Genomic DNA, 25548 nt, shown 5'->3' on the forward strand with positions numbered 1-25548 from the left:
CATTGATGTTTCTATCTCTTCCTCTCTGAAACCAATAAAAATATATATATTTCAAAAAGTAGATATTTCAAGTAATAGGCTCCTCAAAAGAATATAATAATAGCTACTAATGTGTACATAGTGCTGTACAGTTGACAGTGTTCCCGCATATACATTGCCTTACTCTGGTTTCACGTCACCCACATAAGGAAATTTGCTGTCTTTCCATTTTACAGATAAGGGAGGTGAAATTCAGAAAGATTGCACAAGAGAGCCAGTTTTTAGCTGCCATATGGAGGAAGACATAGCCAGTTAGTCCCAAAGCGTGGCAGCCAATCAACAGAGAAACAGCCGCTTCTCCAGGGCTGTCAGGTAGGAGGAACTGCACCTCCCAGCCCTGTCCCAGACCAGCCGCAGAGAGGAAAGGGTGGGGACGTGGTGGACAGACCACGTTCTCCCACTCTCCACTCAAACCCTCACGGCCACGGCCAGGTCCAGCTTCCCTGGGAGGGGGCAGAGCAAGAGCTTTGAAGGGAAGCTTGAGATGAACATTTAAACTCTTTTTTTATTATTGATTTTAAAGACAGAGGAAGGGAGAGAGAAACATCAATTTGTCGGTTCACTTATTTATGCATTCATTGGTTGATACTTGTACACGCCCTGAATGGGGATCGAGCCCGAAACCTTGTGTATCAGGACAACACTCTAACCAACGGAGTTACTCGGCCAGAGCAGATATGAACATTTGTAAAATGAATGTTTTTACTTGTGTAAACATTTAAAACAAATCTTAAATACCAGGAGGCCACAGTTCGATTCCCGGTCAGGGCACAGGTCTGGGTTGGGGGCTCGATCCCCAGAGTGGAGTGTGCAGGAGGCAGCCGATCAATAAATGGTGATGGTTCTTATTAGAATGATATTTGTTATTTTAAGAGCTGGCTGCGGAATTCCTCTTAGGTAATTGTCTTTGTTCATCCAAACCGACACTGGGTCAGTCGCCCAGCTGAGCCTCGCGGTCTGCCCTGACCAGCTCTTCTTCACAATCTGATTGCTGGCTGACTTGTCCCAGCAGCTCCTACACACTCTGAAATGACTCTTTTCTTCCTCAGTGACCTGAAGAGACTTGTCACTTAGATCATCAGCTGGTATTTGGACTTCAAGGGCAAGTTTGCCCATATTTTCCCTTCTCTGAGCCACCTTGCTTCCCCCACACCCAGCCCTCTATGTCCAAGTCCTAAGCATGCTCCGGGGTCCTTCTCTGATGCCGCCATCTTCTCAGACCTGGCCAGCATCTCCTCCTTCTCCAAATCATCAGAGCTTTTATTTCCCTTCACTTCTCATGTCATTTTCTCTCTTGTGGTGCAGATATTGTGTAGGTGTATGTCCCATGTCCTGTACTACTCTGTATGCTTAAGCTCTTGGAGGAATTAAGTCTCTCTCGGCACACAGTATGCATCCAGAATACCTGATGAATGAATTAGTGGCTACTTGGTGTCAAACACTTCTAGGTATTGGGAATACAGAGATGAATTACCTTTGCATGAACCCCATTTGCAAGGAAACCTGGTCTCCTATGGGGAGATCCATAAAAAAGATGATGGAAAAGTAGGAATGTGTGTAGAACAGGAAGCTGGCCGAGAGGAAGACAGTGATGACAGTGATGGAGCCCTGGGCCCCATGGTCAGACAGGTCAGGATTCATGTCTTGGTTCTGCCACTTCACAGCTATGTGGCATGGACTCTGTGAGCCTCAGTGAAGGTAAAGCAGTATCTACCCCACAGGGTTGCTGATGTACAGAGGGCCCCTGGCACGGGTGTGACACCACGTAGTGATGTGATAAATGAAAGTTGTCTCCCTTCTGGGGGGCAAGGGAAGCTGTGCAGTTGAGGGGCCATCTGAGCTGAGCTTTGAAGAATTCTTCAGATAAACAAAAGACAAGTACTTTGTAGGCAGAGGAAACTACATGAATAAGCAAATCGTTTGTCATCATCCAAAAAAAAGCTTAAAAAAAAAGTTAACCTAGCCCCCCCCTCCCCAATAGAATTTGTGGCCCTTAACATGGACCCCGAAGCTTCCAGCAGGCCCAGGGCTCAGATTTTGACTCAGAAAAGAAATGCCCTTGAAGGAGGAGAGGGGATGTCAATAATCATGCAGTTTTCTTCTCGGTGCCGCCACGGGCTTAGATCTCAGCCTGGTGAGGACTGACTGTAGCCAGAGCAGCAGTTAGGGAGGCAGCGGGCTTTCCCTGAAGCAGAAGTAAGCTGTTTCCTGAGGTGCCCATCCACAGGATACAAAGCAGCTGTATTCAGAGGCGCCTCCCTCCACACTGCCTTGTCCTCAACAGAAACTTGTTTTGTTAGGATGGATTAGTCTCTTAGGTAAATATTTGGCATTTCCTTTCACATCAGTTTATCAAGAGATGCAGATCCAGACATTAATTATTCTGCCCCCCCCCCCTCAGTCTCTTCCTCCCCCAGTGAGAACCGGTCCACAGCATGTAAGAGGCACCCTCCACTCTGGGAGGGGTCCAGAGAAGGGTGGCAGGTGGCCGTGGGAGATGTGCTACATAAGGCCTAGAGGCCCTGCTGCCAGGCTCTCAATTATGTGAACTGGGGAGTCACCAGCCAGCCTCCTCCAAGAGCTTGGAGGGATCGGCAAGACTTGGGAACATTGTCACTCAACGTAAGAGGACATGACTGTTTATTTACTCCTGCAAGAGACCTGTGAAATCCTGAATTATCTGCCAAAACCGTCACCCTCTCCTTAACCCTGGTGCCTCCAAGTACAGCCTTTCACAAAAGCCAGAAAGCAGAGGTAGATAAGCAGCCAGAGAGAACCGAGTGGACAATCACAGGATTCGACGACTGACCTCATTCACCATTTCCTCCAGGACTGTCTTCTGCCAGCTCCCTGCGGACCTTCTGCCCTCTGCCCTGCCCACTGTCCTGCCCTTACCCTCAAAAGGAAGGTGAACTGGGTAGGCAATTCTTATTCTGAGCACATTAGGCCCATCTTTGTGCGGACTCTGGAGTTCCTTAGAGCAATCTTGGTTGGGGGACGTGGCACTGCATTCCACGTGGATCAATGGATTGATTGGCAGACCAAGAAATCACAAGCTCCGGGTGTCGGATTAATTTAACTCACATGCACTGTGAGCCCGTGGTTGGCTGGGATTTGAGTCTGGGTGACATCCAAGATCTGAAACCAGGGAGGGCCTGGAGAGGCAGGAAGAGACGCGGGTCTTGGGCAGTGGCCGGCAAACTGTGTCCCAGGGGTCAGACCCAGCCTGCCACCTGTTTTTGCACAGCCTATGAGCTAAGAATGGTTTTTTACGTCTTTTAATGGTTGGAAACATCAAAAGAAGAGAATTTTCTAACATGTAAAAATGAAATGAAATTCAATTGCAGTGTCCATCGATGAAGTTGTCTGGGACCACAGCCATGCCCATCCACTTATGAATGTATTGTCTTTGCCTGGCTGCTCAGCAGCAGAGCTGAGTAGCTGTGACAGAAACCATATGGCTCCCAAAGCTGAACGTGTCTACCTTCTGGCTCTTTACACAAGAAGTTGGCTTATCCCCGCTGTCATTCATTTTTATGAGAGCGTAGTCTGGTGGAGGAGGCGAACGAAAAGGGAGCTTTTTGAGTGTTACCTAATGTGCTTTACAGCTACGAGTCCACGTAATCCTCACAGCAGCCATGTGACTGAGAACTGTTATCCTGGTTTTCCACATGAGCAAACGGAGAAGCACCCAGTCAGAAGGGGGTGGTGCTGGGATCTGCCCCCGGCACTGGGACCACCATGAACCAGGGCACAGTGACGATGACCAGGGAAGGGGCAGAAGCAGTGCCCAGGCAGGCAAAGAAGGTCGTGAACAGAGTAAGATTCAGAAGCACAGAGCTGTTAAGAAAGAGCCTCCAGCCATCGCCAGTTTGGCCTCAGTGGATAGAGCGTCGACCCGGGGACTGAAGGGTCCCAGGTTTGCTTCTGGTCAAGGGCATGTACCTTGGTTGCAGACTCCTGGCCCTGGTCGGGGTACTTGCAGGAGGCAACCAATCGATGTGTCTCTCTCACATCCGTGTTTCTCTCGCCGTCTCTCCCTCCCTCTCTAAAAATGGAAAAATATCCTCGGGTGAGGATTAAAAAGGAGGAGACTCCAGGTGGAGGGTGTTCCGTGGGGAAAGGGAGGGCGCAGGGAACGGTTGGTATTTACTGAGAGTGGGAGGAGCTGAGCCCAGAAACTACAGTTGGACTGGCTCCTTGGCGGGACAGCTCTGCCTGGCGGTGCCTAGAAAACAGGCTGCTGCTGGTGCCTGGCACACCTTCACCCGGGGGGTCCGGTGAGGCTTGGGGTGGGGTGCAGCTCTTCCCTGGTCAGTCCGAGTATGAAGCGTATGCTTACTCACACTCGGTCTCTGGACGCTCCCTCTGGCACTGAGCCTGACCTCCTCGGTGGTCATTTTCTGCTACACTGTCAGGCCTTCATGCTGGGGGCCTGGCAGGGCAACCAGAGCCTCCTCTGTGCCAAGTACTGAATTGGGTATTTATATGTGTGTGAAGGCACGACCTGTGGCGGAGGGCTTGGGAATAAAGGTCAGAGAACAAACGAGTTTAAATTCTGGCCGTCACTTACTGTGACATGGGGCGGGGGGGTGCCTCTCACCTCTGAGCCTGTTTTCTGTTTGCCCATCTGCAGGAGCGGGAGAGTAAGAGAACCAGCCGCCCAGGTCATGCTGAGCATTAGGCACCGAGAATGGCAGCTCCTATGATGTCTCCCTTAGTCTTCACAGCCCATTTCACTGATGAGGTGACAGGCTCAGAAGTTTGCCCAGGGTTGGCAGTGACCAGATGGTAGAGCTGGACAGCCAAAGCTCAGGTTCTCTGCCCTTGACCATGGCAAGAGAAGCCATTCCACCTTTGTGTACCCATGTCCTGCACAGCTTTTCCCCCCACGGTCTGAAGGGCATGGCGTACGGAGGAGGGGCGGAGGCTGGGGGTGCTGGGGACAAGCGGGGACACCTCCACTCGCTGCTCAGGCCTCCAGAGCGCTTTGGAAGCAGCAGCAGCTGCTTGCTTTGTTGTTCCACTCCTGCCACTGTCCACAGACACAACCAGGGGTCTCAGGTGGGGAGCAGGACCTAGCGTGTCTCAGGCCTCTGGTTCAAGGCCAGGTTCTCTGCAGTGTGACCGCTGGCAGAGTCTGTGGTGGTCACAAAGCTACCTGCCCACAGCGTCTCAGCACTCTAGAGTGGCTCTTTTCTCTGAAACTCACACCAAACAGCCCAGGCCTCCACCCCACACATTCCACAGCCCAGCAGTTTACCCAAGATTTCACGTAGGTAGTTTAGAGGGTTTTTTTAAAAAAAAAATCCAGTTCTGAGTCCGCCTTTAAACCAGAACAGCGTAATTACTGATATTCATGTGAGTCTAAATCATTGTGGGCTTTGTTTGTTCCTCCTGGTCTGTTTTTCTCCTTTACCACTTTTTTTCTACGTGTTTGGAGGTTAAATGCTGTTTCTATTAGTTTAGGGGTTTCCCTCTTGCCTGCTGTGTAGTCAGCCTGTTCCCACTCTGATTCTTGCCCCCATTATGCTCACTTCTTGCCCCTTGTCTGCTGTTCTCTTTCCCCCTTCTCTTCAGGCATTCACTGCTGAGGTTGCAACCACCTTTTACTTACCCCATAGGTAACATGGGGTTGGGGGGAATTCAAGTTGGTAAGCTTCTTAGAGCCCCGTGGCCATGAGGATTTTCAGCCTGCACATTGTCCCTCCTTAGGTCCTAGCCAGTGCCCTCTAACTCCAGGTGTGGTTGTTGTTTTTTTTGGTTTTGTTTTTTCATAATTTTTGTTGTTGTTAACCCTTATCCCAGGATATTTTTCCATTGATTTTTAGAGAGAGTGGAAGGGAGGGGGAGAGACAGAGAAACATCGATGTGAAAGAGACACACTGATTAGTTGCCTCCTGCATATGCCCCAACCAGGGCCAACGATCGAGCCTGCAACCTAAGTACATGCCCTTGACCGGAATCAAACCCGGGACCCTTCAGTCTACAGGCTAACGCTCTATCCACTGAGCCAAACCAGCAAGGGCTAACTCCAGATCTTCTCTCCCAGAGTCCCACCCCTACCTCACACCTTCCTGCCTTGCGCAGTTTTACTCCTTGGACTTCTCGTTATCTGAACTCAAGTTAAATCTGCTTACTTGTTAACTGTCTCCCACTAAGCTCCACAAGGGTATCCTTTCACCACTGTACCCCAGGGTCTGAGGCTGGGCATGGCATACAGCAGTGAAGACAACAGGAGCGAATATTTGTTGAACTAAGACAGTGGTTCTCAACCTGTGGGTCACGACCCCTTGGGCGGTCAAACGACCCTTTCACAGGGGTTGCCTAAGACCATCCTGCATATCAGATATTTACATTACGATTCATAACAGTAGCAACATTACAGTTACGAAGTAGCAACGAAAATAATTCCACAACATGAGGAACTGTATTTAAAGGGCCAGAAGATTGAGAACCACCGAACTAATGGGTGAATGCTGGCAATTCAGTCCTCAGTGGGAACAATCACCTGTCAGTCCCAGTGACACCGGTGCCACGGAGAGGAAGATAGGTCTCTTGGGATCCCCTCCCCACCCGAGGTGCAGGGGCGTGGACCGCCCACCCTCTGGGTCCCTCACAGCTGAAAAACCAGACTCGGGGAGCAGGGAAAGTAACGTACTAAGGTTTTTAATACAGTCTGATCAGATCAATTCACATCACGAGGTCAACCCGGGCTTGCTCACATGTGACACAACTGAGGTACACAATGTCCCCACCTGCCAGCTCTCCTGTCTTCCTGCCTCCCAATAGCACTGAACCCCCTACCTCCCTGACCAGACTGGCATTTTTAAAATTTTGCATAAAACTATTTCTTCCATAGACTCCAAACAATCGACTAGCCAAGTTAATTATGGTACATCTAAACAAAGTTTAATACTAACCCTAACCTGTGACTGCGGTTTACAAAGAGCTCTGTATCACCTGGGATAGCTTTCAGTAGCAATTCACTACAACTGGTCCTAAAAAATAATAACAATAATAATAATAATTAGAGAATTAAAACCCAACAGCAAGTTGAATGGTTAAAAATCACGTAAGAACTGGAATTTGGGGTGGGAGTGTCCTCAACAGCTAAGCTTGTCCTAGTAGCAAAATGCTAGACTCCAAAGCAGGGCTCAGAAAATTCTGGGGCCCTCCAGGTCAAGGGTCAAGCTCAGGGGGGCCCTTGGAGGACACTCGCCCCCTGGTCCATAAGATGCTGTAGGCTTCCAGCTTCCTTCAAGACAGTGGGGCAGCAGAGTTGTATACGTGGGTAGAGACCCTACTGTGTTTTCTCTTAAGGGATATGAGATGAGGGAATGAGGGATTAGAGAAAGTAGGAGGGGACCAGAATCACCGAGGTCCCAGAATGCCGTCGGGTGTGGGTTTGGGATGGGGGGTCACTAAGAATTGAGCACCAGGGATCCCAGCTTCTGCTCACGAGAGGAGAAACTGGAACTGGTGCTGCCTTGAAGGCCTATGTAGTGTTTCCTGCCCTTGCCCCGTGCTGGGCCTCGCAGACATTTCTGCAGAGTATCAGATGAGGATCTATCTAAAGACCACTGGGGGGGTGGGGGTGGAGAGGGATGGGATGATAAGGTGTGGGGGCGGGGTTTAAAAACGAATAAAAACCTCTCAGCTACAGAACCCAAAGACATCACCTCCCTCCGCATTCACAGCATTTCTCAGCAGTCCCCGGACAGCCATCCCCGCAGGGACGCAGCCTCTGCCTCACTTCCCCTCTGGCCCCATGGGCTGCTGGTCAACCTCGGGGTCTACCAGAGACGAGGCGAACGCCGACTGCACGATCTGAAACCCGAAGGACTCAAGGAGAGACATGTTCTGCTGGGGAGAGAAAGGTGAGCCGAGGGCGGGGCCCAGGTCCCCCAGGGGGCCCCCGAGAGCCCGGACATGCACCTTCTGGATGTGTTTGTTCAAGTAGGACTTGGAACGGAAGAAGCTCCCGCATTCGGGGCAGGGGTACTTCTTCTCCCCGTCGGACTCCATTTTGTTTTTGGGGACCGCCATGTCGCAGGAGAAAGAGCCGTTGGTGTTCTGCTTCTCCGGCGTCTTCAGGTCGCTGGCATCCGAGAGGTCACCGTAGGAGTCGGAGCTCTCAATCGGATCCTGATGTGAGCATTTCTGGCCTTCTAGGAGAAAACAGAACACAGAGGCGAGATGAGGCCAGGCTCTGGAGTGGGCCCCTCCTGGAGGGGCTGTGAGGGACCAGCTCACAGGCCTGTGGAGGGCGGTCCTGGCAGAACCCACCGAGGTGCGGCTGGTCAGCCTGGGGGTCTGACCACCTACGGGGGTGAGACAGCAGGGCCCTGGGGCTGCCAGCCTCCCTCGCTGAGGACTCTTCATGCAGGTGCGCACGTATCGCTCCTCATCATCTCAGCCTGCTCCAAGGAAGGGGGTTCAGAGAGGGGACCTCCACTGCTTCTCCCCAGAACAACTCAAAGACCCCCAACTCCTAGGCCCTGTCTTGGGTGCCTCTGAAGGTCAAACGGCTGTTCTGATGCTGCTGGACAGGGATGTCAGTGGCCTCACCTCTGCACCAGACTAGCTGCAACCTAGCAAGGCAGAACCAGAGCCGGGGATCCTCAAGTCAGCAGACACCAAGATGGCGGAGACAGAAGCCAGTCCTTTTCCCAGGGCTGCAAACACAAGCCTGCCCTCACCGCCTGCCTTCTGCCAAAACCTTTCCTGGCCAAGTGGCCAAAGCACAGAGACTCAAGCAACTCTGAACAACTCAGCTGGCAGGCTGTTCCACACAGAGCCCAGGACAAGTTGGACCGCCAGACAACCCTCACTGCTCTGCCTTGCCCGGCCCACAGTGGAGTCCTCCACCAATCAGCAGCTTCCGGCCTGGGTTCAGAGAGCCATGCCGGTTAGGGAGGTCTGTGATGGGAGCGTGGAGCATGCCATCTCTGCCATCCACCAAGCCCCTGGCATTATCCCCAAGGCAACCACAACTTAAAAAGACCACAAAACAACCGGAATCAACGAGTGAAGGTAGGGCTGAGGGAGCTCTGTGCAAACCAACTCAGAGTCAGAGGCAGTCAGGTAGTTCACTTATCGCCATGCATCTCACAGACACAGCCAGAGGCCCTATGGAAAGGGCGCTCACAGCAACCGGTCACACCTAAGAAGGGGGAAGCCAGCCCTGGGCTCCCCCTGCCCAGCAGGATCAAAGGAGAAAGCGTTCAGCTACAGCTCCACACCACCCTTCCAGGGCCACAGGCAACAGACAGGCCCACATCATGCAGGGCTCCTCCTCCTGCCCTGGGCTGGGACATGTTGCTCGGGGGCTCCAGACAGCGGGCCTGGCCAGGAGCAAGGGAGGAGGGCTGGGGAAGAGGAGGCGGGGGCTGGATCCTGGCAGGGCCCTAAAGCCTCACTCCCTGCCCTGGAGTGAGCTACCCACTGGGACTCTGTCCTGGAGGCCACTGCCACTCAGATCACCGAGCCTCCTCGAGGCGGCCAGCAAGCCGGCAGCCTTCCCGCCTCCCCACACCCGGCCCAGCGCCCCCACAACACAGTCTGCGCAGAGAAGCAAAGTGCAGAGCAAGGGGTCGCTTGCCTTTGTTGCCATAGGTCCTGGCGCAGTGGAACGCTGCTCCCCCATTCGGTATGGGCTCCTGGTGCCTGGAGACCTGGGGAAGGGGAACACCGTGGTGGGTTTTAACATGGACCTTTAAGTAGGAGGCAGAGGAGAAACCTAAACAAGACAAAAGGAGATGAGATCCCGCGGCCAGCACCGAGACACCTCTCTGCTTCCCCCACGCCTCTCCGCTGGCCGCTCCGGCCAGCATTCCCAGGTCAGCTGCACCTAGAAGGGGGCCCGCCTTGGCTCAAAAACAGCTGCAACCACAGGAGCCACCTGGCTCAGGAAGAAGGATGGCACTGTCCTCGAATGGGTTCCTCTGCAGAGCCCACTCCGCCAGGCTGCGGTGGAGGGCCCAGGCCAGCTGCCTGGACAGGCGGATGGTCAGATCCTGCTCCGGCCGGGCCAAAGGCCCAACGCCTCTAGGCTTGCTTGGCCCTCAGTAAGGAGTTGTTTGAGTGGTCCCACAGCCCGTCAGCTGTAGGGACCACAGCTAGAAACGGAGTCAGAAAAGCATACGGGCAGCCACGGGCCGCCAGCCACAGAACGCTCGCTAACACTTGTAAAGGCAAACGGTACCACAAATCAGATGGAGGCCCGATGAAATCCCAAAGGACTGCCTCCAGGAGCACTCCTGCTTCTATTTCTTAGGACATGTTCTAGGTTCCTATGTTTTCCACCTTCAGAATAACTGGATTTAGTAACTGTTTATAGACTTTTCGAAGAAAAATAGGAAGTCACGTTAAAGGAGTGTAGTCATCTCTTATTCATGGTGGTCTTGTGGTTCACTTTGGGAGCATCCATCAGGTTCACTTAAGGAAAAAACAGGGATGATCTTTGCCTTTATTTTGGGGAAGGGACGGTCCAGCCATCGTGGGGCCACTCCAGCCCAACCCAGATGCTCCAGTCAGTTTGCGCTGTGTGATATCTCAGGCTGGGAAGAGTAGATCTTGGGCCAACTTCTACACCACCCACAAGCCTGAGGATACGGAACCAGGTGGGCAGGGTTTCGCAGGAAGAAGCTGTGTCATCGAGCCCCATTTGTGGCCAAGGATCAGCAAGTGCCTTCAGCAGGAAGCGAAGCTTTTTAGCATCAGGCCCACGTGGAGTGTCAGTGCCTCGATGATGTCCTTTCATTCACGCAGACCGGCTGACATGTTCTCAGGTACTTTCATTCCCCTTTAAACTTACAGGGTGACAATGGGATCCATGACTAACAGGTCAGAGGCTGGAAGTACTGTGTAATGTCTGCACAAGACTCACTTTAAAAAGCCTGAATTGGCATGGCCTTTGGAACGATAGTAAAAGTTACCATGAGCTTCCTCACTCCCAAACTCCCAGGGTCCTTCCTTTCCCTCTAGAACTTGTTTCCTAAGCCCATTTCTTCTAGGAATTACTTTTTCTACCCGAGTAATTTACCCAGTAAATGTTCTCTTGCCAAAAAAGAAAAAGTTCACCTTCAGCAAGTGGTGATGGTGTGCCAGGGCCCGGCACACTGCATGCAGTATTCCCCCAGCCACCCTATGAGCTGAGAATTATTATACCTGTTTTATAGATTACAAAATAAGAGGCTTGGTGAGGTTAAGCAACTTGCAGTCACAGGTACAGCTACCAAATGGCAGAGCCTGGACTCCAACCCCAGGGCCATGTGGTCCTTAACCACTGGGCAGACTCTTTTTTTGTTTGTTTTTAATATATTTTTATTGATTTCAGAGAGGAAGGGAGAGGAAGATAGAAACATCAATGATGAGAGAGAATCATTGATCGGCTGCCTCCTGCACACCTCACACTGGGGATCAAGCCTGCAACTCAGGAATCGAACCGTGACCTCCTGGTTCATAGGTCAATGCTCAACCACTGAACCACACCGGCTGGGCGGGGGGCAGACTCTTGTTAATGGTTCCTGTGTCTTGGCCCTGGCCCTAGAAACATCCCTTGGACTTTTTGCAATCCGTTTCGCGATCACCATTTACACTCATGTATCTCTCTTCCATTAGAATGGAAGCCGTTGACGTGTGGGAAGCTTATTTAACAAACACTCCCCTGACAACAGTGCTTGGTGGCTCTGGAGGAAATGGGGGATTGAGTGAAGGTTCCTTCCTTTCCTGACACAGCTCCTTCACAGACCCACTTGGGCCAGAGGCCGGTGTCCTGCCCTGCCTGGCAGAGCGAGCTGTCCTGTGCTGTGACGAGGGGTCTGCCTGGGGCCAGTTACAGGGCAGACTGACTTATCTTATGAACATTCCTGAGAGGAAGGGTGTAGTCAGGAATGAGTCGAAGAGGCTCATGGGAAAGAGGATCTCAGCCCCCTACTCAGCATAGATATCAGGGACTTTCTGATGATACGATGCCGCCACTGTAGAAGGGAAATTTTTTCTTTGTTTTTCATCCCTGGTGAGGCCTCTGCAGTGGTGTGGTGTCCCCAGGCAGGTCCACGGCAATAAAAGGGGAGGGGAAAGGAAGGAAGGGGCACCAGGAATTAGTATAGTCACTCCTTCTGGAAAGAGCTATGTACCAGGGGAATCCAGCAGATGCTCAATGAGAACTTGTTTATTTTTCCTGAAAAACGGGCCGAGTAACACATGGCTGGGTCCTCTTGACTCTACCCGGCTGCAGGCAGCACTATCTATAGCAGAACCACATGGCGGGGTGGGAGGAGTGGATCTACAGCTGCCGCGTGAAGCCCAGAATTTAAACACAGAGCAACTCAGCAGCCAACTGTTGAGCTAAAACAGAAGCTGAGTTTCTGAGAAGAAAACATCTTTTAAGTCAGAAACATTTAGTTGGAATTCTGAACTCACCTGCCCATTCACCACTGATTAACCAAGAACCAACAAGGCGGCTGGATCCAGGCACCAGAACGATGGAGCACTGAGCACACATGTGACTCCACTAGAACCACCAAGCCGCCCTCCCTCGCATTCTAGAGATGAAGATTTTATTGCCAAAGGCTACCCTGCTCCTCCACTGCGTTTCCTTGTCTGTTGCGCTGCATTTCACACTCCAGAAGCAAATCCTTTCTTTGCAAGTTTCCCATCCACGCAGGGGTCGCTTTCTCCTTGTCCAAACCTTGGTGAGGCCACGCTCAACTGAGCGGTGCCAGATGGGGGCACTAGTTGGTTTGTGTCAGCTCAGAGAATGGCAGGCCGTCTGCGCCCAAGACTGGCATTGGCGACAACTTGTACGCCCACCTCTGGGAAGAAGACTTCCTCTATCTTTTAAGCAGTGATGTTGGAGACCAGATGTTGTCTCTGTCAGAGGCACATTCTCAATAAGCAACCCCTCTTCCTCACATTGGTACATACGCATATACACAAAGACCCTGCTACAGAAATTTTAAAAGAAAGGTAGAAAACTATGGTGACCTACTGGATCCTTTTCTCCCTCCCACTGCTCAACTTAACTGATATCCTCAACCTGAAAATGAGGGAACAAACTTTTCTCACCATCTTCCCACTACAAATTCTCTTCCTCTCCAGAAGGTCTGACCCGCATCTTGATAGGTCTCTAGGACAAAGACAAGGTCGTCTGCTCAAGCGTGGGACTAGAGCAGCCAGGCTGCCTCTAATCTTTCCATCCTTCACAGGCAAAGACTGAAAATGGCAGGTCCATTAGTAGTTAAGTTGACTGCTTACGACTTGTTGGGCCTTGGCAAGTGTGGTACAGTTAGTGGGAGCACTGTCCCATGCTCCAAGGGTTTCGGGTTCGATCCCTGGTTAGGACGCATGTGGGAGGCGACCAATTGATGTTTCTCTTTCTCTCTCTCCCTCCCTCCCTCCCCCCCTCCTCTCTCTGGAATCAATTAAAAAAAAAAAAAAAGACTTGTTGGGATTGAAGGATGTCAGAGGGCATTTGGAAATTCATTTGATCCAATCTCAACCATCTGACCAGCTGGCTGGACATTAGCCTTTGCTCAAACCCTTGTAGAGTTAAGAACATCCACTTATTGGTTCAGCTCCTCCCCGAATTCACAGCCTCGGTGGCAGGTGGCGGGCAGGGCAAAGGATGACCCAGACTCTCTGCATTCTGATTCCAGTGCCTCGATGTCTTTGGTGTCATTTTCTTCCTGGAAAACCTGCCTTCCTCTTTGGTGTTCTTTCCTTTTTTTTTTTTCCCCTCTGTTGGGGTCTCTTTCTTTTCAGCCCAAGAAATGAGTCCAGAGGTAGAATCCTGTTCCTTCTCTTCCTTCTGAGTACACAGGGTAGGCTGGACCAGAGCCCTCTTTTATCTTCTTAGAAGAATGGGACTTCCTGCTCTGACTCAGACTCAAAGCTGTTTAGCTTATGATCCAGATGTAGTGTTGTCTTCTCTGAGATAAGGTGGCCTCTGCTTTTACTCTTCCGGTGTCTCCATCCCAGTCATGGAGCCTGCGGGCTGCTGCCCAAGGCCTTTCCCAGCCCCAGGAAAAACAATTCCCCACGGACAATAGTTGTTGGCTTTGCCACATCAGCCCTCTTGTAACTGGGCCAACTTGCCCTGCTGTTCCCTGCTGCTCTCAGCTCTTCTTTCCTCGGGAGCTGAGCCCCCACGGGCTGTGGCCCTGGATCTCCCACCAGTCCTCACCCCGCTCTGCAATCCGGGCGAGGCTTTCTGGGTTTCCTCATTAGCATCTTTCTCCACTCCCGTTGGTTCCTGCTTCTGGGCTCTGACCGCAGTTCTGAGGCTGAGAACTGCAACCTTGAAAACTTGACAAAAGGCCAGAGGATGGCATGTGGTGGCAGGTTTAGCATTATTTGGGGGTGCTGTTAGGAAGCCAGATTAGGATATAACAAGACAGAAAACTTTCTAGAGCTAGGGCAGCCACGGTCAAGATGATCAGCTACACCCCGATAATTCCCTGTATGCACAACCCCACCACCTGCTACCCGGGGGAAATTCCTGCCAGAAGGGCTCTGTTGACATGTCAGAAAGTAGGACAGATGCTTAAGCGGCTTTTATTACCACCTCCTGCAGGTTTCTTGGTGATGCAGACAGTGACACCCAGTGGCCTTCAGGCGAACCCCAAGTGTGCAGCAGGAATACCCAGCTGCTCAGCAGTCTCCCCCACCAGCGACCTCGGGGCACACAGAGACAGCACAGCACCCAGAGATTCCAGCCAAGGGCTGCAGGGATGTTTGCTTCGCTTCGTCCAAACCAGGGTGTCAGCGCGTCTTTCCTAACAGTTACAAAGTGTAAGAACGGGGCCTCCCACGTGTGCAGCACCTTGTGGGGTTCAGTTAACTTCCATCTACTTTGTGTGCCGGGATCCTCACAACACCCCTGTGAGGTAGACAAGGGGGGGGGTCCTTACCCCATTTAAGAGATGAAGAAACTGACGTTTAGAGGAGGGAAGAGGGGTGAGGTGGAAGCGGCTGGGATTTAAACCCTAGGCCCCCCTGATTCCTGGTTTAGTACTCAATCCACTAAGCCACACCCAACACTTCCAGAAGCATCGAGACAAGGGTGTCCCAGGATACGGGACCTCCCAGCAGAGTCCACACCCGGCCAGAGCCAGCACACAGTGCAGAAGCATCCTCACACCCACTACCGGCAGCTGCCCAACCTCCTCCAGCAGAGACGTGGCGCCAGCCTCCTCCACTGACACTGCGCGTGCAAAACACAAACCTCAGCCCTTCCAACCGCTGACAGACAAGCCCTGGCAGAAGCTCAGACCCAGGACAGGCCTGACTTCATCAACACAACACCCGGGCCAGAGCCAGAGCCACCTCGGCCCACCTCAGCAGCAAGCGCGCTCCCCTGCTCAGAACACCTTCCACTCTCCTTTCTCGTCAAGGCCACAATCTACCTGGGTTTGGGCTTTCTTCTGATCATCTGTGCTACATACAGAGTTTCTTTTCTGATCCTTATCCATCGCTAGACTCAACTTCCTCCTTCCCTGGCTGCTGAGTTCCACATGCCAGGGAACCAGCCAGCCAGGCTCTCAAGCAGGAACCCTTTTTCTCCCCCCTGTGGGGTCTAGTGACTCTCTCACCAACATCAATACTTCCGTGGTCTCTCCAACTGCATCCATCCTGCCACCTGAGCAGCAGATGTTCCGGGCCCAGCTTGGGAACAATACCCTTCCTGTTCCCACTTGCTGATCTCTTGGGAACTCCCATTCCAAACATCCTAAGCCTCTTGGGACGGAAGGGGTGGCACGCAGCTAGCTGGGCGAGGACCGTCTATCACTCAGTGGGAAGGGCAGGCCGGCCGTGCGCAGGATGGAGTCTGAGGCGGGGTGGTCCGGAGCCCCCAGCCGCCCACATGAGCTCAGGCCCCGCCTCCGGAAGTGAGGGGACCGCAGGGAGATTACCTCGGTTACAGATGCTGCAGAAGTTGCTGGGCCCCTCGCTGTGCTTCTTCAGGTGGTCCGCCATGTACGCCGCCCGCAAGTACTTCCCGCACACCTGGCAGGGCACCTTGTCCTCGTGACAGGCCAGGTGGGAGCGCAGACGGTCTCGGGTGGCAAAGGAAGCGTTGCAGGTCTGCGGGCAGAAAGGAAAACGGGGTGAGGGGAAAGCTGGCATGCCGCGCCTGACTCCTCACAAAACCACTTCTGGCCGACACATTCGACTCCTTGTACAGAGAACTTTAGAGCACGGCCTAGACCAGTGATGGCGAACCTATGACACGCGTGTCAGAGGTGACACGCGAACTCATTTTTTTGGTTGATTTTTCTTTGTTAAATGGCATTTAAATATATAAAATAAATATCAAAAATATAAGTCTTTGTTTTACTGTGGTTGCAAATATCAAAAAATTTCTATATGCGACACAGCACCACAGTTAAGTAAGGGTTTTCAAAATGCTGACACGCCGAGCTCATCACTGGCCTAGGCTTTCTCTCCCACAGGCCAGCCTGCTGCTCTGATTGCCCACACGGGACACTGGCGTTGGAATTCCTGGTTCCCGTGACTACCACAGCACGGCATACGATGCTCCCTTACAAAATGAAGACGAGGCATTTGTTCATTCGTAAATATTCAGAATTGACATCAGTTGCATTGACTGTAAGGGAATTTACACGAGAGTTACTGGCATACAAACAGACTAGTCTTCCTGTTCTCCATCCTGGGTTTCCCTAGTTGCTTTATACAAAGAATTCCATTTATTCCCTTTATTCAAAAGTGACTGTTCGTCTTGGCCACAGGGAAATGAAAAGGAAAGGCAGGACAAAGCCCATAGATTACTCCCATATCCTCGTGAGTCTGTATTGAAAAAGCAGCCCCTAACATGATGGCGTCCATGCTGCTAACAGGAGAAAGAGCAGAGAGAAGGCGGGCCAGAGGCTTTGGGAGCATTTGTGAAATGTTAAGTTGGGGAAGTGCTGGTAAGAACACGGAAGGTGATGCTACCCTACATTGATTGGCACTCACTCCGTGCCAGGCGGGCACCACGCTTCGCCTTTTAGAGGCACTTATCTCACCCGGTCCATCCTTACAGCAGCCTTCCGGGGGAGGCCGTGTTATCACCTCCCAAGAGTGCGGTCACAGAAAGTTGTGCCGTGACCACCAACTCATGGCCAGGTCCCAGGGGCAGATGACTCAGGTGATAAGGGTCAGCACCCGCACCCTGGGAGGGCAGGCCCAAGCCCCGGGCATTTCCTGTGTCTGGAACCTGACTCGGTCTCAGTCCCTGATCTCCCCCCAGCACCCTTCCTCAGCTGGGGCTTGCACGGGCCTTGGGGCCACGGAATGTCAGGAAAGTCCTCAGGAGAGTTCAGTCTGGTGACTCTGGCTATTTTGATTCTATGGAAGTGTTTCCGGGGTCCTAGTCGAGTCTGACTCATTTCTCTGTGTATGTTTACTGTTGTAGAACTTCAAGAGAAAGCAGCCTGCCCCTTTAAGTGCATTACAGATCGAACGTTAACCCACTACCCTGTTAACTTGCTCCTACTGTGTCTGTTCAACAGAAGCATATCCTGAGATCCTTAAGGTAAGTGAGCAGTGCGGTCATCACGTACACTCACCCATTTCCTTACTGCACAAGTACAGTTATCTATCTCCTTACTGTCCAACCAAAAGCTAGAAACAAACCCACGTGATACTGCCCAGGCCGAATGCCACGGCTGCTACCCTCATCCCCAGTGTCTGTGTGCATCAGGACAGGCCTTGCTGTTCTGTCATTATCTTTTAAGTAAACGTTACAAATCTGAACAGAACAATGTATACTAACAAAAGACGGCTTTTATTTGTTTTATATATTGAGTTTATTCGTTTGACAAACGAGGAAGCTGAGTTTAGGAAGTGATTTGCCCAAAGCACATTCGGCTACTAGAGAAAGCAGCGGTCTGAACACCCTGCCACGCCAGATCAGTACCCTACCGATCCCGCCGGCTGCCCCGGGGTCCCTGTCTTCCCTGAGGTCCTGCGGGGCAGATGGAAGCCCTGAGAGGACACGGGACAGTTGGCCTGTGAGCCACCCGAGCCTGTGCTCTCACCATCTCTAGGCTCAGCAGAGGTCGCTTCTGGTCAGTGAAAGGTGCCGAGACTTTTTAACACCGTGTATTTGGTGGCCAGGGCTCCCCTGACAGGAAGAGGTGACAGGACTGTGCAGGGGAACTCGAACACTTAGGTGCCTCAGAAAGCATCATGGGTGCTTGGTCTCATGGCCACAGGTGGGCCCCGCCTCGTTCCGGGACCGCTAGACCCAATTATAGGCCAGAGTGAGGCGGGAGAGAGACTGAATCTCCACCTGGCCCCCCGGCCTGTGAACCAGAGCAAGGGCTGCTGTCAACACCCTCCGGAGGGTGCACCTGTCGGTTTACCCACAGTCACCTACCCACCACCCCTGCAATGATGAGAGGCCGTGTGGCCTGTGCCTCAGAGCTCAAAGGAACCACACATGGCCCAGGTGTGAGAACGTGCAGCTGAAAGCGCGCATTCAGGACGGTCGCCCGCGTTCCCCGGGAGAGGGTGCCACTAGACGGATATGAAAGAGATGCCTTGTTTCTCTCGCCAGCCTTCTTTTGGGACCTGTCCCTTAAAGCACTGCCTGTCATACTTTGCTGGCTAAAGATAATGGACCGCCAAACCTCAATTATCCACAAGTGGATTATCCATGTGGAGGATTAGCTAAGCAAAATTAAAATCTCAGACCAGGCCGACTCCCCCACCCACCCTCCATTGATGATCTCTCCAGGAATGAAGGCTAACTTCAGCCTGGGCAAACATCATTAGGAATGTAAATCTGCTGCTGAGAAAAAGACACACAAGCACAACAAAAACTTTCACCGTGTGACAAAGCCAAACCGGAGCGATTGTTGGCTTTTCTGCGCCAGAGTTGACCCTTCTTGGCCGAGTCCCCAAAGTTTTCTGGGGGAATCTGGAAAGTGTGTGAGTCTGAGTCTACACCTGCCAGAAGTTCAGAGAACACAGGACATAGAGAGGCTGGTCACATGACCCAGGAGAGGAGGGACAGATGCCAGTGGCTGAGGGGAGACATATCAAAGGGGGTCACCCAGAACCGCCATGCGGGGGCAACTCCAGAGAAAGGCATTTCCCTTCCAGGAGACAGGGAGGAGAGGGACCCTGATGGGACAAGAGTGAGCCTGCAGTGAGCCACTGATTGCCGGTGGTGCTTGGAACGGCTGCCCTGCACTCAGGCAGCCTGCTATTGCTAAGCACAAATGCCGGGTCCCAGCCCAGCCAACCTGAGCTTGGGTCACGTCTGCTCATCACCACTCCACACTGAGCCCCAGACATGCTCACTTCCCCACCCACCCCCAGGTTCTCCCTATCCCAGACTTCCTAATGCTGTTCTCCCCAAGGGTGGAGCAGCTCAGAAAGAGAGCCCAATGGTCCCAGGAACTAATCACAACTGACCTCGGGTGGCTTTGAAGTTGGCCAGCCTCAGGGGATGTCCCAAGCAATCTCTCCACAGCCCTGGAGAAGTCTATGGGCAATGCATGGAGGCCCGGCACCAGAGGCCTTGCTGGCCCCCTTCTTCCGGGCGTCAGCTCCCTTATTCCCATCTCTAGCCATTCCTTCTCTAACAAGCTACCCCTCCAGCCCAAGCCCCCCCACTAGCCCCTGAGAAGTGGGGCCCCTGGAAGCAATGAGAGATTTCTCAGCTGCTCTGGCCTCTCCACTTAGGCTGAGCTCCAAGGGGGAAATGTCCTAGCCCACGGCATTGAGAGATGCCGCCAGTTAAGGACTCTCAGGCCCAGCCCTGAGGCGACTTGTGTGTCACTGCCAACCTGAGGGTTCATGCCCTGACATTTGGCTAGCCCTTTCACTCAAGCTGTGGCCCAGCCTTGGTAACTGGCTCTCCGTCCTCTGTGGCATCAGGAGGGGCTCGAGGTACATGCCCAGCTTTGCCAGGGGCCCAAGGAACCAACTCCCAGAGAGCAATAGTCACCTCTGAGGCTTTAGAATACACTCCATGCAAAACAGATGCCCCTGCTGGTTAACCAAGCCCAGGCACACCTGACTGGCCAGCCCCGCATATGGGAGCCAGCATGCCTTTACCTGCTGGGTCACCGGTACAGGAGTCTGGCTATGGGCTGGAGGCGGGGCCAGCAGGTCTGCGCGAGGGCTGGTTGAGAGGGCGTGGACACCCAGGGACAATGATGTCAGTGTTATGACACAAACCAAGGACAAAACACACAAAGCCTCAAATGTTAGAATTAAAACTTTTATCATCACTCCTGTTACCCCACGGAGCCCGTGGGGGCTAAGGGGCACACCAACAGGACCCAAGAGGGGGCGTCTACATACATCTGCTTTATCAGCCCCAAAGCCATAGGCTGGGGTGACCCAATACAAAGCTACTGGTTAGTCTAGTTCCTGAGCAGACCTGCTAATAAACCTCGAAAACACAAAAGTCTAATTCACTAGCCAGAAATGAAAGCAGGACCTGTCTGAGGGGAAGGGAAGCGCAGGGCAGCGGGAGATGACCCAGCTGGAGTGGCACCAGCGTCTCCTCTGGAGGGGCATTCACTCCCAGGGTGGGGGGAGGGGTGGCCAGGCCCCATTCTAGAAGACCCCTGCCTTAGGGGAGGTGATGCCGGGGGAGGGGAAGCACTGAAGCCAGTGGCTTAGTTCCCAGGAATGCACCAACCTCCACCATCACCCAGGCAAGGAGGGACCCCCAGGGGGACCTGAGCCTGCGTGGGTGGGGACCAAGGAGCGTCTTGCTATCCCATCTGGGGTCCCTGAGCTGGGAAAGACTCCAGGCCACCCTGGGAGGAGCCAGGCGTGGTGGGTGGGAAGCACTCTGCTGGCCTCTCCCAAAAGCAAGGGTCTCAGAGCAACCGCCGCTCAGAGCCGGTCCCTCCACCGAAAACCCTCTCGGGGAGGCCAGGCTAGCCCACAGGCCACTGGGGAAAGGCCCGGCTGCCCTCGGGGGCGGCCCAGCCCTGCCGCAGATATCCCGGAGGGGCTGGGCAGAAGAGAGCGTTGCTGGAGTGTGCTGGGCCCAGGTTTTCGAGGGCTGGGAAGGATTTTTTTAGAGAAAGGGAAAAGGCGGTGTCAGGAACCGAATGGGACGACCTCCACAAAGCAGGCTGGGCAAAGTCCCATGATGGCAGGTCGCTAGGAAGAGATTCCAGGGGCGGCAGGCCGCTGCTGCTCCCAACCCACACCTGGAAAAAGGGCAGAGAGTGCAGGTTACCCCCCCAGGCCACCGGGCTCGGCCCCACTGCCCGCTGGGCTCCTCCTACTCTGCCAGGCTCTCGGCACACTACCTGGGAGAGTCCGAATGTGCTCTGTGACGAGGAGATCAGAGACAGAGAGAAGGCAACCAGGCACAGATGGACCCCAGCAGCCCCACCTGGGTCAGCGTCCTCCGGGGAGGCCACCTCGCCTCCTCGCCTCGCTATGTGAACACCATCCGCGCTGGCCCCGGGGGCCCTTTGGCCTGCCTGCCACACGTCCACCCCTCACTGCAGGTCTCCCTGAGCCCTCCCTCCTTGCCACCAACAGGATGAAGAGAAGCAGGCTACCCCCGAGAGGTTGTAGTAAGCACCCCACAACTCGGCGCCCCCTCAGATGGTGGGGACTTGGCACTGGAGAGGGGAGGTAACCAAGGAGAAGAGAGAGGCGTGTTTTCCATCTACACAGGAATGCTCAGTGGCCAAGAGAGGACACTCAAGTTTCTGGGTGCCACAGGGCCCCTCGGTATTACTCAAGCAGACAAACCGAGGGTGAGAACCTCGCCCAGCCTTCCCTACCGACTGCTACGCAAAGAGCTCACTCACAGGAGAGGAAACCACCATGCTCTCCAGTCCTCAGGAGGGTGAAACGGGTGCCAGTGCTTGGAGATCAGACCGCCCACCCTCTCCCCCCCCTTGCCGACCTCAGGGGACTCCAACTTGGGTCAGGCTGCCTGACAGACAAGGGGAAGCGTTGCTGGCTGGACCGCCAGGAGCCCTTTCCAACCCGCCTCCCCATGTGGCCTGTGTACACTGCTGAGAACCAGAAGCCGGGCCCAGTGGGGTGCCAGTGCCCCCAGGGCAACACGTGTGCCATGTGGCCCACCATCCACAGAGCTGGCCAACACCAGGAAAGGAAAGCTAAGCAACACAGGAGACAGGGTGGGAACCAGGACCCAACAACCAGGAAGGAGGGGACGTCAGCAGTGGCGGGAGGGGGCCAAGGGGAAGAACAAAGAAGAGCAGACGGAGGGTGGAGGGACAGAGGAGGAGGTGTGCCAAGCGGTGGTCAGTCAGCGGCCCAGCACGCGCGTCAGCTGGCTCGTGGCCGGCCTGTGAGAACAGCAGCATTCTCTCGCAGCCCAGCGCTGCCCTGGCCCGACCCCTACCTGACACTTGTGAGGCCGCTCAGAAGTGTGCACCTGCTTGATATGTCCATTCAAGTGATCAGGCCTGGAAGAGAGAGAACCAAGACAGACTTTAAAATCAGACCTCAGAAAAGGGGGCTGCACTCTTGGCCAGACCGGCCAGACCCCCCAACCTCGCCTGAACCCTGATGGAGAGCACGCCCTTCCCCCTTACCTCCCCCCCCCCCCCCCAGCATGACAAAGACAGCCTCACTACCCTGCTCTGGCTCCACAGGCCCAGGCCTCTCTGGAGGGAAGGGAAGTGAGTGTTTGTCTCTGACCTTGCCTACCCACCTCCCTCCCCCACAGAAGCTCAATGATTTCCAGGACCCTGAGGAGGTGGCTTTAGAATGAGACAAGCTGCCTTGCTGCAGCCTTTCCGGGAGGGGGTATGTGTGATTCATTGTCCAGACTAAAGCCCCTTAGAAACTCAGTATTCCCCTCCCCCAGCCTCTCCCGGCCGTGGCAGCCAATGAATGCCACCCAGATGGAATTCAGTCCCCAGAGGCCAAGGGATGGAGCCTTAAGTCCCCAGCTGGGCTGGTAAGCCAGATGCCCGCCAGAGCAGGTGGGCAGGGGTTGCCTGACCGGTATGACTGGTTCCTGATTGGGGCCCCTCTGAGGGAGTTCTCCATCCCTGGGTTCCACACACAAGGTCCTTAGTATCCAGGCAAGTTAAAACCAGCCTTTTATTCTGGATATTCTCTTCAGAGGAGGAACAAAACAACCCTCCGCTCCCAGACAAGTCCTCAGTTCCCTCTCAGGACCACTAAAAAGTGCATCTAAGAGCCATCCAGCCCCTTCCTCTAAGTCCTGCGATCATAAAGGGGACCTGTGGGGTCAGCAAGGCTCGGGAGCCACCAGATCAGAGCTGATCAAAGATTTCAGTGTTAGGAAGAGACTCTGGGTGCCAAGCTGTGTGCCCAGGGGGCTGTGAGGGGCAAAGCTGGAGTTCACTGATCTCTGATCGCCAGCGCTGTGCTGTGCTGTGCGCTGGGGGAGGTGGTGGCACAGCAGCGTCAGGAGTCTGACATACACTTGTTTCTGTTTCAGCGTCTCCCCCGGCAGCCATTCAAGCGGGGAAAGTCGCTGGAGGAGCCCAGCCTCCCGCCCCCAGAGGGGGCCCCACGCCTGGTGCCGGAAACACAAAGGGAGCCCAGGGAGAAGAATGGTGAGGCCCAGTGGCTGTGGCCTGAGGAATCCGGGCCCCTTCCCACCAGGCCCCAAGGAAGAGAGACAGTAGGGCATGCCTGGTGCCAGAGAACTTCCCTGGGGAAGAGAAAGCAGCTCCTTGGCCACACCATCTCAAAAGCAGGGCCGGGAAAACACTCCCCAAACCAGGCAGGCCTGTAAGGTCAAGTGACCCCCACCCTCCCAGATCTGGGCAAGGAGCTACCCCAGGGGTCAGAAATAGACAGGTCATGGGGGGAGGGTACCGTTTCTCACCTGGAGAAGCCTTTCCCACAGCTCTGGCAGATGTAGGGCTTGCCCACAGACCCGTCGTGGGACCGCACATGGTAGGACATGCGATCTTTTCTCTTGAACCTCAGCCCACACACGGGGCAGGAATAGGGCTTCTCCCCCGAGTGGGAAAGCTTGTGCCGATTGAGATGGTACACATCACGGAAGATCTTGCCGCAGATTTCACAGGCCACCTGCTTCCTGGTCCGGCTCCTCTTTCTGGGTCCATCCGGGTCCTCGGAGATGGGGAGCCCATTCTCACCCAGCCTGGGAGGAGGAAGGTCGATGTAGCCCAGCTGGAGGCTGGTGACACCGTGCTGGGCCTCGTGCTGCCGGAGCCGGTTGGCATCAGTGAACACCTTCCCGCACAGGCCACAGGGAAGGATGCCTGCCTCCCTCAGGCCCCCTGGAGACCCGAACATTGAGTCCAGCAGGTTGGCCTTCCTTGGGCGGCCCCGGCCTCGTTTGCCAGTCAGGGGAGGGGCACTGGATGCCACATTGGGGAATGGGGAAGTCAGCAGTTGGGGGGACAGGGGTCCAGCCACCATGGGCAAGCGGTCCACCCCAGGTAACACAGGCAAGGAGGCTTGGCTGGCAATGGCCGCCCCAGCTGCCCGAGCTGCCTCCTCCTCGGGCTGCATGCTGCCTGCAATGCCATTGCTGTTGGCTGCCAAGGCTGCCCCGTTGGTCATGTCCAAAGGGAAGCCCAAGTCTGAGGTCCCAGGGGGACGAAAGAGCATGATGTCAGCCCGGGCAGGGGGCACCAGGATCTGCACATTGGACTGTTTGATGACTTCCTGGCAGATCTCAATGACCGACCTCATCAGCAGGAACTTGGCAGCCGTCATGAGCTCGGGGAAGCTCTCCAGGCGAACCACGATGCGAGAAGTGTAGGCGAAGTCCAGGATGTCCCCGAACACCTTGGAGCTGATGGTGTGCATCTCCAGCTCCCGGCTGCCCCCAGCCCCGCCGCCCGGGGCCGCCGCTGCGCCCCCCACGTCAGCGGGACCCCCGTCTGCAGTTCCGCCATCGCCCAACTGGGCGCTGAACACCGACTCAAAGTACTCGCTGCAGGCGGCCAGCACGGCGCGGTGCGCAGGGAAGCTCTCGTCTCCCACCCGCAGGAGCACGTCGCAGAAGCGCCCGCCGTTTTTGCGCTGCTGGTTCAGGTTGTGCAACATCTCGGTGCTGTGCCTGCTCACCTGGTAGGTGTAGCAGCCCGACGGGCCGCAGGAAGCGTCGTTCACCCGCTCCATGTCCGCCGCCCCCTCCCCACACACCCGGCCGCGGCGCTTGCCCGCCCCTTTCCCTTCCCCTAGGCAGGAACAAGAGGGGCGCAGCGGACGTGTCTACACTCCCCACACGTGCCGGCCCCGGGCTCTGTAGTCTCGCAGGTGCGCCGAGCGCACACGCCCCCTGCCCGGATCGTACTGTCTAGACCGCAGGGCGCACCACCCCCCACATAGCGGCCCCTACCCCTGCTGGATCGCGCGCTCCTCTCTCCTCTCCGCCAGCCCGCCTCCCCTCCTTGGTCTACCTCCGGGGGTAACAGAGCAAAGAGGTGCGCCCCTCCTGCAAACTCGCCTGCCACCTCCCCTCCCGCCCGCCAGGCGGCGCCGGCGCGCAGCCAACAGGGGCGCGCGCGTGGGGAGGAGGAGGGG

The 25548-nt window shown here is 54.5% G+C and overlaps 1 protein-coding gene and 1 long non-coding RNA gene across 6 annotated transcripts in view; one reads left to right on the top strand and one right to left on the bottom strand.

The window, feature by feature from the left end:
* LOC102438890 overlaps positions 1-15964 on the top strand; it is a 32186-nt gene extending 16222 nt beyond the window's left edge. The window contains exons 3-5 of the long non-coding RNA XR_002826909.1: positions 7740-7919; positions 10683-10832; positions 14621-15964. This is a non-coding gene — a long non-coding RNA (uncharacterized LOC102438890). The remainder of the gene's footprint in view (positions 1-7739; positions 7920-10682; positions 10833-14620) is intronic.
* On the bottom strand, positions 6693-25548 carry PATZ1 (POZ/BTB and AT hook containing zinc finger 1). 5 transcript variants are annotated; one of them, XM_006105538.1, is made up of 5 exons: positions 23873-25548; positions 22409-22472; positions 15960-16131; positions 9644-9716; positions 6693-8210 (listed from the first exon to the last, which is right to left on the bottom strand). In XM_006105538.1, exons 1-5 carry the CDS (start codon positions 25141-25143, stop codon positions 8177-8179), a joined length of 1614 nt encoding a protein of 537 aa, XP_006105600.1. In that variant the 5' UTR covers positions 25144-25548; the 3' UTR covers positions 6693-8176. The 5 variants fall into 5 exon arrangements, with proteins under 5 accessions (XP_006105600.1, XP_006105598.1, XP_023602329.1 ...); XM_006105536.1 differs by having other exon boundaries at positions 9644-9781; XM_023746561.1 differs by having other exon boundaries at positions 6693-8207; positions 9644-9781; positions 23873-25542.

Source organism: Myotis lucifugus, unplaced genomic scaffold (assembly GCF_000147115.1).
Source record: "Myotis lucifugus unplaced genomic scaffold, Myoluc2.0 scaffold_694, whole genome shotgun sequence".
Taxonomy (NCBI): Eukaryota; Metazoa; Chordata; class Mammalia; order Chiroptera; family Vespertilionidae; genus Myotis; species Myotis lucifugus.

Excerpts from the sequence above, each read along its gene's own strand:
- PATZ1 (XM_006105536.1), bottom strand. The coding sequence starts at position 25,143 with ATGGAGCGGGTGAACGACGCTTCCTGCGGCCCGTCGGGCTGCTACACC. Across the intron at positions 16,132-22,408 it reads AGCGGCCTCACAAGTGTCAG|ACCTGCAACGCTTCCTTTGC; the intron begins GTAGGGGTCGGG and ends TTCTGCCCGCAG. Across the intron at positions 9,782-15,959 it reads CTGCAGCATCTGTAACCGAG|GTTTCTCCTCTGCCTCCTAC; the intron begins GTAATCTCCCTG and ends TGTCTTGTTTAG.